The sequence below is a fragment of the Brachionichthys hirsutus genome, chromosome 18 (genome assembly GCF_040956055.1).
Source record: "Brachionichthys hirsutus isolate HB-005 chromosome 18, CSIRO-AGI_Bhir_v1, whole genome shotgun sequence".
NCBI classification, from domain to species: domain Eukaryota; kingdom Metazoa; phylum Chordata; class Actinopteri; order Lophiiformes; family Brachionichthyidae; genus Brachionichthys; species Brachionichthys hirsutus.
The window spans coordinates 5,646,684-5,660,723 of NC_090914.1; the positions used below are offsets into that span (position 1 = coordinate 5,646,684).

The following is a 14,040-nucleotide window of genomic DNA, read 5'->3' on the forward strand; positions in this document are numbered from 1 at the left end:
TAATCAACATCCATATGCATGACTTATATTTAGCTCTTGGAATTCAAATCGACTAGCTTTGAAAGAACCTGGTGCATTACTGCGCATTTGTTCCAGACGTCAGCACAAAAGAGCACTCCAGTCTTCTAAGATATCCTCTTTGAACAGATATGCAGCCCTTGTAAAGTTTGACTGAAAACAGGAGACAGCTAATTGCACTGTCATTGTTCAAGCAGTCTCCTGAGGCTGGTTCTTAGTGGGTTTAAATGGGATGAGAGGAACTGGACTCCAATCACATGCCTGAGGCCAATAACAAAAAGAAATCACCTGGCTCTCAGGAATAGGGTGTTAGAGGACCATTACTGGGATCACATCTCACACCAGGGGGCTGGACAGGAATTAAACCAGCAGGGATTATGGGGCAGGGGCTATGGTGAACTATATTGAAGTGTTCAAAGCAGTCAGACGAGAACTTTATTACAGCCTACCACTGGGTGTCATGATTGGGCTGAGGGACACGGTGAAGTAAAGTCCCACACAAGTGGATAAAAGAGTTTGTAATGGCACAATAAATACTTTGGTGTGAAAGAGCGCTTTAAAAATTCAAAGCTGTGCATACTTGTGACATTTTGACACGACTAAAGACAACCCATGCCGTTTCTTTACCCTTACAAATTTGTTTCACTTTCATGAATGTTGTGACAATCTGTTAATCCTTTTCCTGGATGATATTACAAAATCTGGAGAGAAAAAAAACTTCCGAATTAAGGCCCAAAGAGCTGTGATCAGCGGAGCAGAGCTAAACATTAAAACGAGGCCATGCATCTACTTAGCGAGCCATTCCATCGACAGAGCAAGGCCTGCCACTTGGAGGCCACTGGCTTTAGACTTGAGGAGCCAGACTGACCACATTTTGGGACACTGAGGAGATTTCGATTTTTGGGCCAACCCTTAAAAAAAAAAAAAAAACTTCTCCTTTTCCAGTTCGCTAGCCACACACACTGGGCTTTAAAGCTAAAACATCATGGAGGGGGGGGGGGGGGGGGCTGAAAGGTCTCCATGTCTGCCACTCCATACTGCTACATGAAAAGAAGGTGAAGGATGCCGTGTGAGCAATTGGTTCCAATTGACAGGGGATTGGTCATGGTCAGCCTTCTGAGTGGAAATCCACGTGAGAATGAAGCATTCTGACCAGCGAGGGGTACAAGAGGCCAACAGCAGACAATGAGGGCACTCGGAGGGGTCTGGCTGCTAAGGAACGGCGAGGAACCGTCTCTGATTTATCCCTTCATCAGTTAGTTAGTCAGTAAACTCAACACAACGAGGTCCAGCGTTCGCACAAGTGAAACGCAATAACTGAAAACAAACAAGTAAATGTCAATCTTTTAATGATTTATTAATAACTATGCATTAATTATGAAAGACGGAAAATACTCAAACTCATACACAGTCCTCCATTAGTTGAGTTAAAGGACCTGTGCAACTTGAAGAGTCGACACAAGAACTTCCATCCTTGTGACTTTTTCACCAATTAGGCAGGATCCTTCTCGTTCAATGGGACCGGCTGCTTTAAAGTCCTCAGAGGCCACAGGGTCAGCCCTCAATCACAGTCTGCTTGGAGAGCTTGTGTGTTTAAACTCGCTACTAGTTGACAGGGCGGGGACGGGATAAAAGGAGGTGGAGGAGTGATTGGTAAAGGGAGCAAAGACTCCTGCCAGCTCCAAAAGAGGAGCCCTTTTGTTGCTGAGACATTTGACAGAGCGGCCAGGTCTTTCACACACAAACAAGCCGCCCCTCTTGTCCAGGCCTACAACAGCTGATGACGGGCCCCAGCTGCTAATTACGCGGCTGATGGAGACTCACTGAAGTGGGACTGTCAGAGCGAGGGGCGGCCCTTGTGTCTGCAGTGGGATAAATGAGGAAGGGTAAAGGGAGTCGGACGTCCGGGCAACTTCTTGTTTTTTTTGTAATATAATCCATTCTTTCTCAAATCAATAATTTTGCCTTTGTCTTTTACATATAAATGTTAGATGACATAATATCTCAAATTATTTTCACGATACATTTTATGACATTTATGAAAGCCTGCTTTGGTATAGTGAGCTGTGCACCTTTCTACCAATGCATTCATGCTATAGCGTCATCTTCCCAGAGGACACTGGAGCCGATCCTGTTGAATTCCATATGAAGTATTCCTTGGACACAAGTTCTCTGGCTGGAAGATAAGACGGACACAGAATATTTTGTCGTTTGGAAAAAAATGAACATACAGGATCTTTGATATACGGAAAGTGCTATTAGCTTACATGTTACAATCCGTGGTTTGGCAGAGGAATAAACCTGCACCGAATGCTGGTCTACACAGCATCCAGAGAGTGTCATGTCAGGCACTTTGAAGTACAACTGGGAAGATAATGGTAGAAGTGTTAATCTGTGGACCAGTGATTTATAGATCACGAATCCACTTGACTTCATCCCATGCACCACCAAATATAATTCATTTTTTATTTAATCCTAAAATCGTCATCTTTATTGACTTACTTTAATGTAGGCCGTAAGTTGTGTGCAGAGAGGATCGGTGGGTCCTCGCGTCGGCCCAGAAAAGCTGATTTTTCCTTCCATTGTGACCTCACGAGATTTAGGAAATCTTTGTCCTAAATAGCAGTGAGAGAAAAACAAATCATTAGCATCTTTTTTTTTTTAAATACACAGCTGCAGTGACAATGATTTCTCCTGTGCATTGACAATGAGGTGGCTACCTAGGCCCCAGACCAGCAGATTCTTCTCCTTTGACACATCCAGTTGTCCAGAGTTCACTTTCACATCCACAATGCACATCAGAGCCCTGCACAGGATGCAGAGCAGGAACTCGTATGTTTGTGCAAACATGTGATTTTAAGACTTGCAGGTTAGGTTATTAGGTTAAGCAGTTCATTGTTTTTACTACAAAATAAACTAAGCTACGTTACTTAATACAGTACGGCAGTTTAACCTCACTAAAGCCCTATGTGGGAAAATGTAAAACAGTCACATACATTATGGAAGAAAATATTTTCAACAATAGAATCAATCACATGCGACGAGTTTATCGAGAAAATAATTCTGATTTAAATTCAGTCAATCTATCCTTGAAGATGAAACAAAAATTGAGGCACGGGGGGGAACATGAGAAGGTGCTCGTATCTGCAAGATTATATTTCCTACTTACCTGTTAAAAAATGGCAGATGTGCTTCACAGCATTCAAAACTGTTCTTCACACTCTCATGAAGTTTAAGACTTACTGACACGTGCAGCTGATTCTCTTCTTCCCTCAGTTGATATGAGCCTAGAATTGGAGGAACAGGGACCTAGTGGGGGGAAAAAAAACGCAGGAATTATTTCAGACATAAGCTCATGTGTAGCACCAGAGAAGTATATAAGTATTGTAATGTTATACCTGAGATGTGTAGCTGCATAGTCTGAATGGCTCAAGAGGAGGAGAGAAAGGGAGCTTATACGGCCCAGAGAAAGCTGAGCCATCAAAGCTATCCATGCTGCTGGAAGTTAAGATACTAGAGTCCAGGGAAGTGACACAAGGATGGACTAGGATGTCCTGCAGGGGCGAACCATTTGGAGGCAGTGTGAGGGTCACCGTCACATTTGGAAGCACACCTTCAACTTCACACTTTAAACAGAAGGATACAAAAGAAAATAAGGAAAATAGACAAAACAGGAAAATCTTTAACTACTCGTAACACTTACTCTGCATGTCACAATGCCGTAAACATCCCAGAGGTCCTGTCTACTCCGGTTACCATACTGCATGGAGCGTACCGTTTCCACCAGTGCTACGTTCACCACGGCTCGCCCCCGGTGGAGCCCCGTCTTCCAAGCTGGCTGCTTCTGACTCCCAACGTGAGTGGCCGCTGTAGTTGTTGCAGGTGATCCCAGTGTGGGTACATCCAAGGGCGTGCCAAGTGGACAAATCTGCAGGAGCACAGAGGGCAGCATCGCCAGGCGAGAGGACAGACCCTCGCAATCAGGCTTACCCCCAGAGCCGAGGAGGAATGTCTGTAGACCCGAAAGGAGCGTGAGGCTCTGAGAGACAGAGAGAAGGCTGCCAAGGGGTGGCCGTGGCTCAGGAGGAGCATCTACTAAAGGCAGGCAGACTAAGATCAGAGGTCCATGCAGGATGGCCAACACTGGCCAAAGCGTTGCCTTTGCAGGACCTTCCAAATGCAGTTCAAGGGCCGGTGATTGCTGCTGGTGGAGGCAATCGTCTCTAAGAGCTACATAAGCCTTGTCTGAGTCTGAAAGTCCCAGTTCAGTGAGCAGGAGCTGCAGCACGGTGTGTTCTTCCGGGACTGCCTGGTAGGAGGAACCTGCCAGGCGCCTTGCCCGGTGCTCCACAGTAGCAAACCTCCTGTGTTTGGAAAACGCAAAACAAAATCGCGACACAGTGGAGAGCAGGTGAGCGTTGGATTGCTCCTATACACAACTGTGGCAAGGAAGTGCAATGTAAAAGGCATTATAACGCAGATACGTACCTTGAAAATCGTATTGACACATGTTCTCCCTCGTCGTGAGAAATTACCCACAAAGCGCGCACACTCATTTGCCCTAATTTTAAAGAATAGTCCGTTTCTTCAAAATAAATATTTGCATTTTATCGTGCAGATCGTAAATTCTTCACCACAAGACACTGACAACAAACACGTCGTCTTACTTCCTGCTCTTGATTCACGTGACAGCGATCACCAATCAGCCGACACACGCGCTTGCGCACTCGAAAGCAGCGTCCCCGTACAGCGAATTTTCCTTTTCTACTACGGTGAAGCCACGACTCCCTCTCTCGCGCTCTCTGATTGGCTTACAGCTACGTTTTTTCCCGCTAACTCTCGCCAAACTTCGCCCCTCGTGCCTAAGTATGACCAATCAAACACACGAAGACAATAACCGGTAGCCAATAAGAGCTAGAGTGGGGTGGGTTCTGCCTTCGCCCTAGTAGGATTCAAACTCGAGCATCCTCGCCCGTCTCCACCCATACAGGAAGCCGGATTGCTAGCCAGCTAGTTGTCAACAAAGGAACAAAACTGTACGAAACCAGCTAATCCATATGAATGTCAGCGGTATTGGCGACTCCGAGCACCTTCCTCTAAATTACATTTCAAGCTGATAATATTGAACATGGCGACAACTGCGCAGCTGTTCGAGGTAAAATGACTGCTGGTCCGAAGTGCTGTATTTGCTGTTATGCTAGTTCGATTGCTAGATTTCTTATCGGCAGCTTAGCGGTTCCACTTCAAATTACCATTAGTGTCTATATAGAATAAATAATGGATCACATGGGAAAACGTTTTTTTTTTTTATTGCGAGATAAAAATATTTCGTTGCAATGCGGTCTTATCTATACTGAGTTAATTATTATACTAACCCGAATGCTATTGAACTGGACTAGTAAAGACAGCAGCAATAGGTTATATCAGACTGTGACTTATTTCCTCTGTATTTCGGGGGGGGCTGTGTTTTCCTGACCCTTTTATGTGAGGGACACTCAGGACTCCCCCTTTCTCTCCCCCCCAAGGAGCCCTTTGATGCAGATGAGTACATTGAAAGGTTGGCATGGAGGACACCTGGAGGAGGCTCCAAAGGAGGAGCTGAGGCATTTGACCCCAAAAGGTGCTGTCCGCGTTTGTAAAGCACATTTACTTGCACACACATCTTCCTTTCTCCGTAAATCGGGATAATAACCTCCAGGTTATCTGACTGGTTTTTATCAAGCACAATACGTTTCCCTACAATCTAAATTCACGGCGGAGAGATAATACGCTGTATAGAATACTATTATACTGTATTTATTGAGTATTGTTTTCTTATATTTCTAATTACCTTGATTAAGAAGTAGATTTTTGATAAATTTTGCTGTATATTCTATTGAAATTAACAAATGAGCACAGTGCAACACACTTTATCGTCTCTGTAAATATGAATGTGCCTGTAATGTTAAGAACTGTCTTACTGTCCTGTTTCATAATTGTATTCATCCTGATTAGGTCTGAAATGGAGCAGATTTAAATGTTACATCTTTTTTCCACATTGCATTTCATTCGTTACTACGACCGCTGTATTTGCCTTTCGTCAAATCTTCATAAGGTGAAGAGCAAAAATATATATGGAGTGTAAAATAAAAAAAATAGACTTGAAAGACCAATTTAACTGAAGCATTTTTTTTAAATATATCTCCCAATATCAACTCGCTAAAATACTGAAATGAAACCGAGTTAGTCTTGTACACCTAGCACATGTTCTTCTGTGCTAATTTAGTATTTTAGTTGGGTGGTTGTAGGACATATCTGCGCCTAAGATACTTGTTGTGATGTCTACCCTCAGAGACCAAGTTATTTGTCGTAAGCAAAAATGCCACAACAGTTTAACTATGCTTCGGATCCATTCTACCTTATCTACTTCCGCCACAAAATTGTTGCCGCCACCTCCTCTGAAGCTCTTAGAGAGGAGTCAGAGACAACATATCTGTGGAGGCCACCATACTGTGAGTCACCAGCCTGGGAATGAGTGTCTATTGGAAAGGGATGGGAGATGTCTTTAAGCTGCAGCCAGTGCTGAGGGGAATTAGTCAAGAGATTATACACTCATCATTTTGGGATGTTTCCTTCTCTGTGAAATGGGATGCTGACTTAGAACATTTGCACTGCATTCCTGATGACACTTAAAATGCAGCTGACGAAGTTGCTAGTTTTCAGAGCTTCTTAAGTCTGGGGACCCAGGAATTAATCATCTGGCACTATTCTGTGACTCTGTGACGTTACTGGGGCAGATAGCTAATTACTCACCCAGAGGAAAGGACACTTTCTTGGAAAGGTTACCTGCTCTCCTACTTGAGGATGTTCTGTATGCTGATCTGCCTTCTTGCTTTTCTCTTTCGCTTGTGACAGGCTTTTGGATGAATTTGAGAACCACATAGAAGAGCTAAAGCAATTGGACGAGAAGATCCAGCGACGAGTGGAGAAGCTTGAGCATCAGTGTCATCGTGAGGCAAAGGAATTTGCACACAAAGTGCAAGACCTGCAGAGGAGCAACCAGGTGTGTTTCCACGCAATAGCAACCCACCTGATTGTTTCCTTTATTGCACAATGTTTATTTCTTCTTCTCATATCATTCCGTTGTTTGTCGATTCAGGTGGCCTTTCAGCATTTCCAGGGGCTGGATGAGCACATCAGCTACGTGGCAACCAAGGTTTGTCATCTCGGGGACCAGCTGGAGGGGGTGAACACGCCACGGCAGAGGGCCGTGGAGGCTCAGCGCCTCATGACGTACTTTAATGAGTTCTTGGACGGAGACCTGCGCAGTGACGTCTTCAACAACCCAGACAAGGCGAGTGCACAGCGTTTTCTTCCATTCACTTCAGTGGAGAGGCGTGCGCATGTGTCTGTGTAAGAGCCTTCTGACGAGGACCCCCCCCCCCACCACCACCACCTCTGTCGTACTGCTGGAGGTGAGAATGAACAGGATTACGAGGTGAACCATCGGTTTTAATCCCTTTTAGTTAGATCCCTTTGCTAATTTGGATTAATAAACTGTCATCTTCTGTGCGACAATAGCTGGCTGATTGACTCGCATGCATGTCAACATGCTCATGTCAGCCCTAATTGCATTCACGGTAGGTTTGTCTTGGAGCAAGACTTTGGTTGGCCCTCAGCTTTGTGTCTCATTGCAGCAGCAAAGCGCTCGTGGCATCCATGGTACATGTAAGGGCGGCGACAACGTGCATTGCAGGAAGATGAGCTGCACACTTCTACTTAGTTCCTGCCTACGCAGCCGCTCACCGTGTGGATGCTACGCGAGTGACCCCTCAAAGTTTGATTTTGCAGTTTTGACAGCCGAGAGCTTGGGATGCTTTCGTTAATTCCCGTTAGCAGCTGCATCATTAGTGGGTGCGTATCAGCGAGTCGGGGGCGGGGGGGGGTCAATCCCAGAAATGGGAGCTAGAGATGGAGCTAGTTTTCCAAAGCGGCATGCAGAAATATCTGGCCAGATTCCTTTTTCCTGTGCATACCTCCACGCGAAGGCGAAAGAGGAAAGCTGCAAGTGAATAGCTGAAGGGGGATGGCTTTGCTAATCCTTCTGAAAGGGAGGGCTGGGCCGCCAGCGTGGAGACAAGTGCTGCTAAACCCTGACTGCAGGGAGACGGCTACATTACTTACATGGGATTTAGCTAATCTTAGCTGGGGGACAGATACTTAGAAAACCTTCGCCGAGCAGAAAGGCTGGATCCTCCTCACGGGAGCAGAGTAATGATGTTAGCTGAGGCAGGCATCTGCGGGAACAGAGGAGTTGCGGACGGCGGGCCTTTCGTGGGTCTGTTTTTTTTTTTTTTCTTCTTCAGCCAGTGTGTATGTCGGGGGGGGGATTCTCAACAGGGTGCCCTTTTTTTAGACGGATATCCTTGGCCGGACAGATTATTGAAGGCGGTTTAGTCTCCTGTGGGATTACAGCCCATTCAGAAAAGGCATGGCAATAAAGTGTTGGATGTGCTGCTGCTGTCCAGCAGGTGAGTGCAGCCTGTCTGTTATCAGCCCTCTGTTCAGCATGGGGAGGTGGAGGAGGGCTGCACCACCGGTGGCCTGCCCGCTTTCTGTCTGAATGTCCACATGTTTTCTCTTTTTACCCCCCCTCTCTCTCTCTCCCTCTCAGATTAAAGAAGCTGCAGATATCATTCAGAAGCTGCACCTCATCGCCCAGGAGCTGCCATTCGACAGGTGAGTCAGGCAGCTTTCTACAATGGGGGTGTCCTGGGGAGACGAAGACTATTGCTCAGTTTGTTGTGCTGATGTCACGACATATCAAGTATTAAAGCGTCAGTTCATTAATCACACGTTTTCGTATCTATAAAATATTAAATGAACAGATTTCGTTATTGTCTTGTTGAAGATAATCTCTTCCTCCTGACAGATTTGCGGATGTCAAGGCAAAAATTGCAAGTAAGTGATGCACCATTTAGCTCGGGCTCCATTGCAAATGAATTAGAAGCATGCTGCAATTTTACGATGCGCTTCTGTCCAGGTAAATACCACGACTTGGAGCGGCAGCTAATCCAGGAGTTCACCGCTGCCCAGCGCAGGGGAGAGATTGGACGTATGCGCGAGGTGGCAGCAGTTCTGTTGCATTTCAAGGTGACCTGAAAGAATCATATTTGATCATCCCTGTTTAATGTAGCCATGATTCAAGTTTACACTGTTCCAAAGTGCAGTTTCAGTATCAATAAAAGGCTTTTATGTCCTTAGAGGTTTTAGTCTACACCTAAGTGATGTAATCTTCTACAAAAGTAACTCTTGCATTCTTTTGGACAAGGGCTATGCACACTGTGTGGACGTCTACATAAAGCAGTGTCAGGAGGCGAGTGTGAAACGTTTCTCTGATTCATCACATTGATTTTTGCTGCTCGCCGGCTCGGCCCACAGACTTACGGACCTGTTTTTTCTCTCTCTAGGGGGCCTACCTGAGGAACGATGTGTTTGAGGACACTGCGGTCCTCTGCCAGAGGGTCAACAAGCAGGTGGGCGAGGTCTTCAGCAGCCCAGAGACCGTCATGGCCAAACTCATCCAGAACATCTTTGAAAACAAATTGCAGGTATTTATTTAATTATGCATCAAGGGCTTAGCTGCACGAGGTCAGGTGTTATCTGTCATGTTATGTTTGAAACGTTTGCGTTTACAGGCCCATGTTAAGGAAAAACTGGACGAGACGCGCCACTCTGATGTGGAGCAGTACCTCAAGAACCTCTATGACCTTTACACCAGGTATATCAAGTTTGTTTATTTACTTCCTGGTTACATGGCAGCATTTATGCTTACAGTATATGTTTTGCACACATTTCCCAGAACCACAGCACTGGCCACAAAGCTGGCGGAGTTTAACCTGGGCTCAGACAAGCACACGTTTCTGTCCAAGCTGATAAAAACCATCTTCTCCTCATACCTGGAAAGCTACATTGACATGGAGCGGGAATACCTCCGCACTCGAGGTGCCATGATTCTGCAGCGCTACTATGACTCCAAGAATCACCAGAAACGCCAAATCGGCACGGGAAGGTCAGTTTGTGGATTTTGGTTGTTCACAGATCAGGATGGCTGAAGATTTGATCTGATTTTTTTTTTTTAATGTGTAACAAAAATAATCAGCATTAGTTTCTTTCTGCAGTATCCAGGAACTGAAAGAGCGCATCAGACAGCGCACCAACCTCCCCCTTGGTCCTTTCATTGAAACGCACGGTGAAACCTTCCTCTCCACAGAGCTAGTTGTCAACTTGCTGCAGGAGACGCGTCATGCCTTTGAGAGATGCCACAGGGTGAGGATGATGCGGAGGAGTTGGAAGACAAAGTCAGTTTTACAGAGAATGTCCTTCTCGGCTAAGAAAAGTACTTTTTTGTTTTTGGTGTCACACAGCTTTCAGATCCTTCAGACCTTCCCAAGAATGCCTTCTCAATTTTCCTGCTGTTGGTTGAGCATCTCTGTGTGGAACACATCGACTACGCCCTGGAGATTGGCCTCTCAGGTATATTCTGGGTGGAAAACTATAACCATGATCTGTGATTTCGTTGTGAATCTAAAAATCATTCACGCTGAGTGAAATATTTGGCAAACAAGACATTTGTAATTCAACAGATTGGTAAGGAACTGACACGAGGCTGTTCATTTGTTTTTTCATTTTCAACGTGAACTCAAAGATGCTTCTTGTGGACTGAAATATGCAACATCATTAAAAAAAGAATTCGCTTTTGACACTTAAAGGAAAATGTACTATAAAATTATCTTAATATGTCGGGGCCACAAAATCCTAGCTTTAGAAAAAAAAAACACACAATTAATCTGATGAAGCTACATGTACCTACTGCTCTTCGCTTGTTGCCACGGTTACCATTCAGTTATGTAACCAACACATATTTTATGGCACGCAACAACAAAATGGAGAAATACTGAAGTTGGGTTGATCCGAAGCGGGTTGCGTGTCTCTGCATTCTATTGTATGTATGGATGAATGCGGGAGACACCTTATCATTTTCAGGCAGCTACAGTGGAACTAAGCGTGTGCATTCATCGCCCATACTCGATTCATAATGTATACTTTTCATCAAAGAAACGCAACGCTGATGTCTCCTCAGTTTAATCGCTGTGTCATCACTGGCTGATGCTGAAGCAGAACATTGCTGTGAACATTATATTTTTTTTACTCCGTGTGATGTTGCAAAGCGCAGGTAGCATTTTATTTTTCTGGCTTCAGTGAGTCATTGCGCTAGCGCCTCCCGTTTGGTTTTATTGTCTGGACTTATTCTGTCTGCCTTTGATCCGCAGCGATTCCCTCATCCGATGCGAAGAATTCCAGCCTTTACTTCTTGGACGTCGTTCAACAGGCCAACTCTATATTCCACTTGTTCGACAAGCAGTTTAACGACCAGCTCATGCCTTTAATAAGGTCAGTTCTGGGTTAAGGGTGCAATCATATACAGTACGGTATATTCCAGCGTACCTGCTTCACTAATGAGATAATATTTAGGTTGGGGTTTTTTTTACCTTTTTTTTTTAAATCTATCTCCAGCTCATCTCCAAAGTTGGCGGAGTGCCTGCACAAGAAGAAAGAAGTGATCGAGCAGATGGAAGTGAAACTGGACACAGGAATCGACAGGTTCGAATCGACCCTTATAACACGTGACACGTTTCACGTTACTCGCATAAGAACAAATGAGAGATCTATTGAATTATTCTCCGGCGTATTTTTCCGGCCACGCACAGAACAATAAACTGCATGGTGGGGCAAATGAAGCACATCCTGGCAACAGAGCAGAAGAAGACTGATTTCAAGCCCGAGGACGAGAACAACGTGATGATACAGTACACCGCGGTGAGAGACGCGCCGCCCCAGCAACAAAGCAGCTTTCAAATCACTTCGCATCCTCCTATCTTGCCGTTGTTGGAATAATCTTTGTAAGATTTTGAACCGTCTCGTCTCTGTATGCGTCTCCCCCCACCCGTCAGGCCTGCTCCAAGGTATGTGCCTACGTCAGTCGGCAGGTGGCGCACGTGCGGAGGTCCATGGATGGGAAGAACGTGGACACGGTGCTGACGGAGTTGGGCGTTCGTTTCCACCGTCTCATCCACGAGCACCTACAGCAGTACAGCTACAGCTCAATGGGAGGCATGCTCGCCATCTGCGACGTGGCGGAGTACCGACGGTGCGCCAAGGAATTCAGGGTGAGCCGAGGAGGCATGGATCCAGGAAACACTGGGCCTCGTATGAAAGCTACAAATTCACTTGTCGTGTTAGAGGTCCTTTATTTGGTAAAGGCAGCTTGATGTCGGGTGTCTGCAGGGAATAACTTCCCGTTTACGAGGTGTAATAGTGTTGCTTTCCTTTCTCCAGGTCCCTCTGGTGCTGCAGCTCTTCGACACGCTTCACGCCCTCTGCAACCTGCTGGTCGTCGCCCCGGACAACCTTAAGCAGGTCTGCTCAGGTGAGCAGCTCACCAATCTGGACCGAAACCTGCTGCACGCCTTCGTCCAGCTCAGAGTGGACTACCGCTCAGCCAGACTCGGTCGACATTTCAGTTAATGACTGACTCGCACCTCGCCACCCGCCATCCAGTAGCCTGGGCTCCGATGAGATGCTGCACCTTGAAGATAGCGACCCCCCCCCCCCCTGCTGCAGCAAATGCGTCGACCTGGCGCCGGCCCACAAACTTTACTGGGATCGCATCGTTAATCAAGGAGATGTGGGTCGCCGCTCCTTGAATGTGGGAAATGTGCATTTTACCTCCTTTTCAATGTTATTTTCTCCAAGTTGAAGAAAACTAAATGTAAATTAACTCATGATTTCATTTGTTTTTAAATGCTAATCCACCGCCAATCAACTCGGCTAAGATTTCTGGCATATGTAAGTGAATGGAAAACATTTATTATGTAAAAGAAGAAACTTATATTCATTGTGCCAAATATATCATTTCTGCAGCTGCTTTGGAACCGATCTTGAAGCTGCTTTAAAGGGAGACTTGTCACCAAGCTAAGTAGACAAACTTCAAGCCTGCAGTAGAACAGCTGCCCGTTGTAATGAACTGTAGGATAAAATAATAAGTTCCATCAATCATAAGATTAAAAAAACCACATGACCACCTTTGACCTCTGACGAGTAGAGGTCATCGCAGAGGAGTGCGATCAGAGCCATAAGCAAGTCTGAGAATCTCTCTGGAGGTTTGGGTGGTCCCTTGTTATGCTCAGATGACTGGTGCGGTGGATCAGTGAGTATGCTTCACTGGAATTGCACAGATCAGCACTTGGTCATCTACACACAGACCAAAGACTGCAGCGCTTATTGGGTCAGGTGACACTGAAATAATGACCTATGCTAATGAGGGAAATAACCTGGAGGGGACTCTACCTTCACACAGGGCTTATAAAGGATTGTAAACCACAGCCTTCTGCACTAGACAGGCAGGCAGCTCACGTCCCCAAGGCCTGAAACTCACACAAAGCTGCTCCCATTGTACTGCTGTGTACCTTCATTCATTTGTCAGTCATTAAAGATATGTTGCATTTTATTGTTCCTCCTCTATTTATCAAACAAGAAGGAGCTGGGAATGTCACTTTCAAAGTGAGATGAAACAGTCTTCTTTTCTATAGAAGTCATCAAGTATTCATGGGGAATTCTTGCCACCAGAGTAAAGTTCTTTTTTTTTTTTTAGACTTCAGGAAGTGAGCAGAGCCAGAGGGGATTAGATATCTACAAATTGATGAATTGTGTGCAGCAGTCATGGACTGGGGCAGAACCGGGGAGATAGAGACGCCTGAAAGCTTGGTTCCAGCTCCGGCTGGTTAGCGTTGTGTAGAAGGTACACACTCGGCCGTGCGAGTTCAAACAACGTAATTAATTAGGCTAATATTAATATTATCAATGCCATATAAATTCAATTCTCTCAGCCCTAATCACAACTGGATAGCTTGTAAAAATTATTTTGTTAGGCCCTGATGCAAACAGCCGGTCTTTTCCAAACATTTGAAAACTATTTGTTTT

The 14,040-nt window shown here is 45.4% G+C and overlaps 2 protein-coding genes across 2 annotated transcripts; one reads left to right on the top strand and one right to left on the bottom strand.

Moving 5' to 3' along the window:
- Positions 1-1,391: 1,391 nt before the first annotated feature.
- Positions 1,392-4,574, bottom strand: ap5m1 (adaptor related protein complex 5 subunit mu 1). The gene is made up of 8 exons (XM_068752312.1): positions 4,507-4,574; positions 3,722-4,382; positions 3,417-3,644; positions 3,188-3,327; positions 2,739-2,824; positions 2,521-2,633; positions 2,286-2,382; positions 1,392-2,194 (listed from the first exon to the last, which is right to left on the bottom strand). Exons 1-8 carry the CDS (start codon positions 4,572-4,574, stop codon positions 2,112-2,114), a joined length of 1,476 nt encoding a protein of 491 aa, XP_068608413.1. The 3' UTR covers positions 1,392-2,111.
- A 572-nt stretch (positions 4,575-5,146) lies between these two features.
- Positions 5,147-13,567, top strand: exoc5 (exocyst complex component 5). The gene is made up of 18 exons (XM_068752169.1): positions 5,147-5,173; positions 5,544-5,638; positions 6,913-7,060; positions 7,157-7,351; positions 8,672-8,736; positions 8,930-8,958; positions 9,041-9,150; positions 9,329-9,373; positions 9,468-9,608; positions 9,696-9,778; positions 9,860-10,069; positions 10,179-10,326; positions 10,425-10,533; positions 11,331-11,451; positions 11,575-11,661; positions 11,769-11,877; positions 12,012-12,227; positions 12,397-13,567. Exons 1-18 carry the CDS (start codon positions 5,147-5,149, stop codon positions 12,583-12,585), a joined length of 2,127 nt encoding a protein of 708 aa, XP_068608270.1. The 3' UTR covers positions 12,586-13,567.
- Positions 13,568-14,040: the final 473 nt, after the last annotated feature.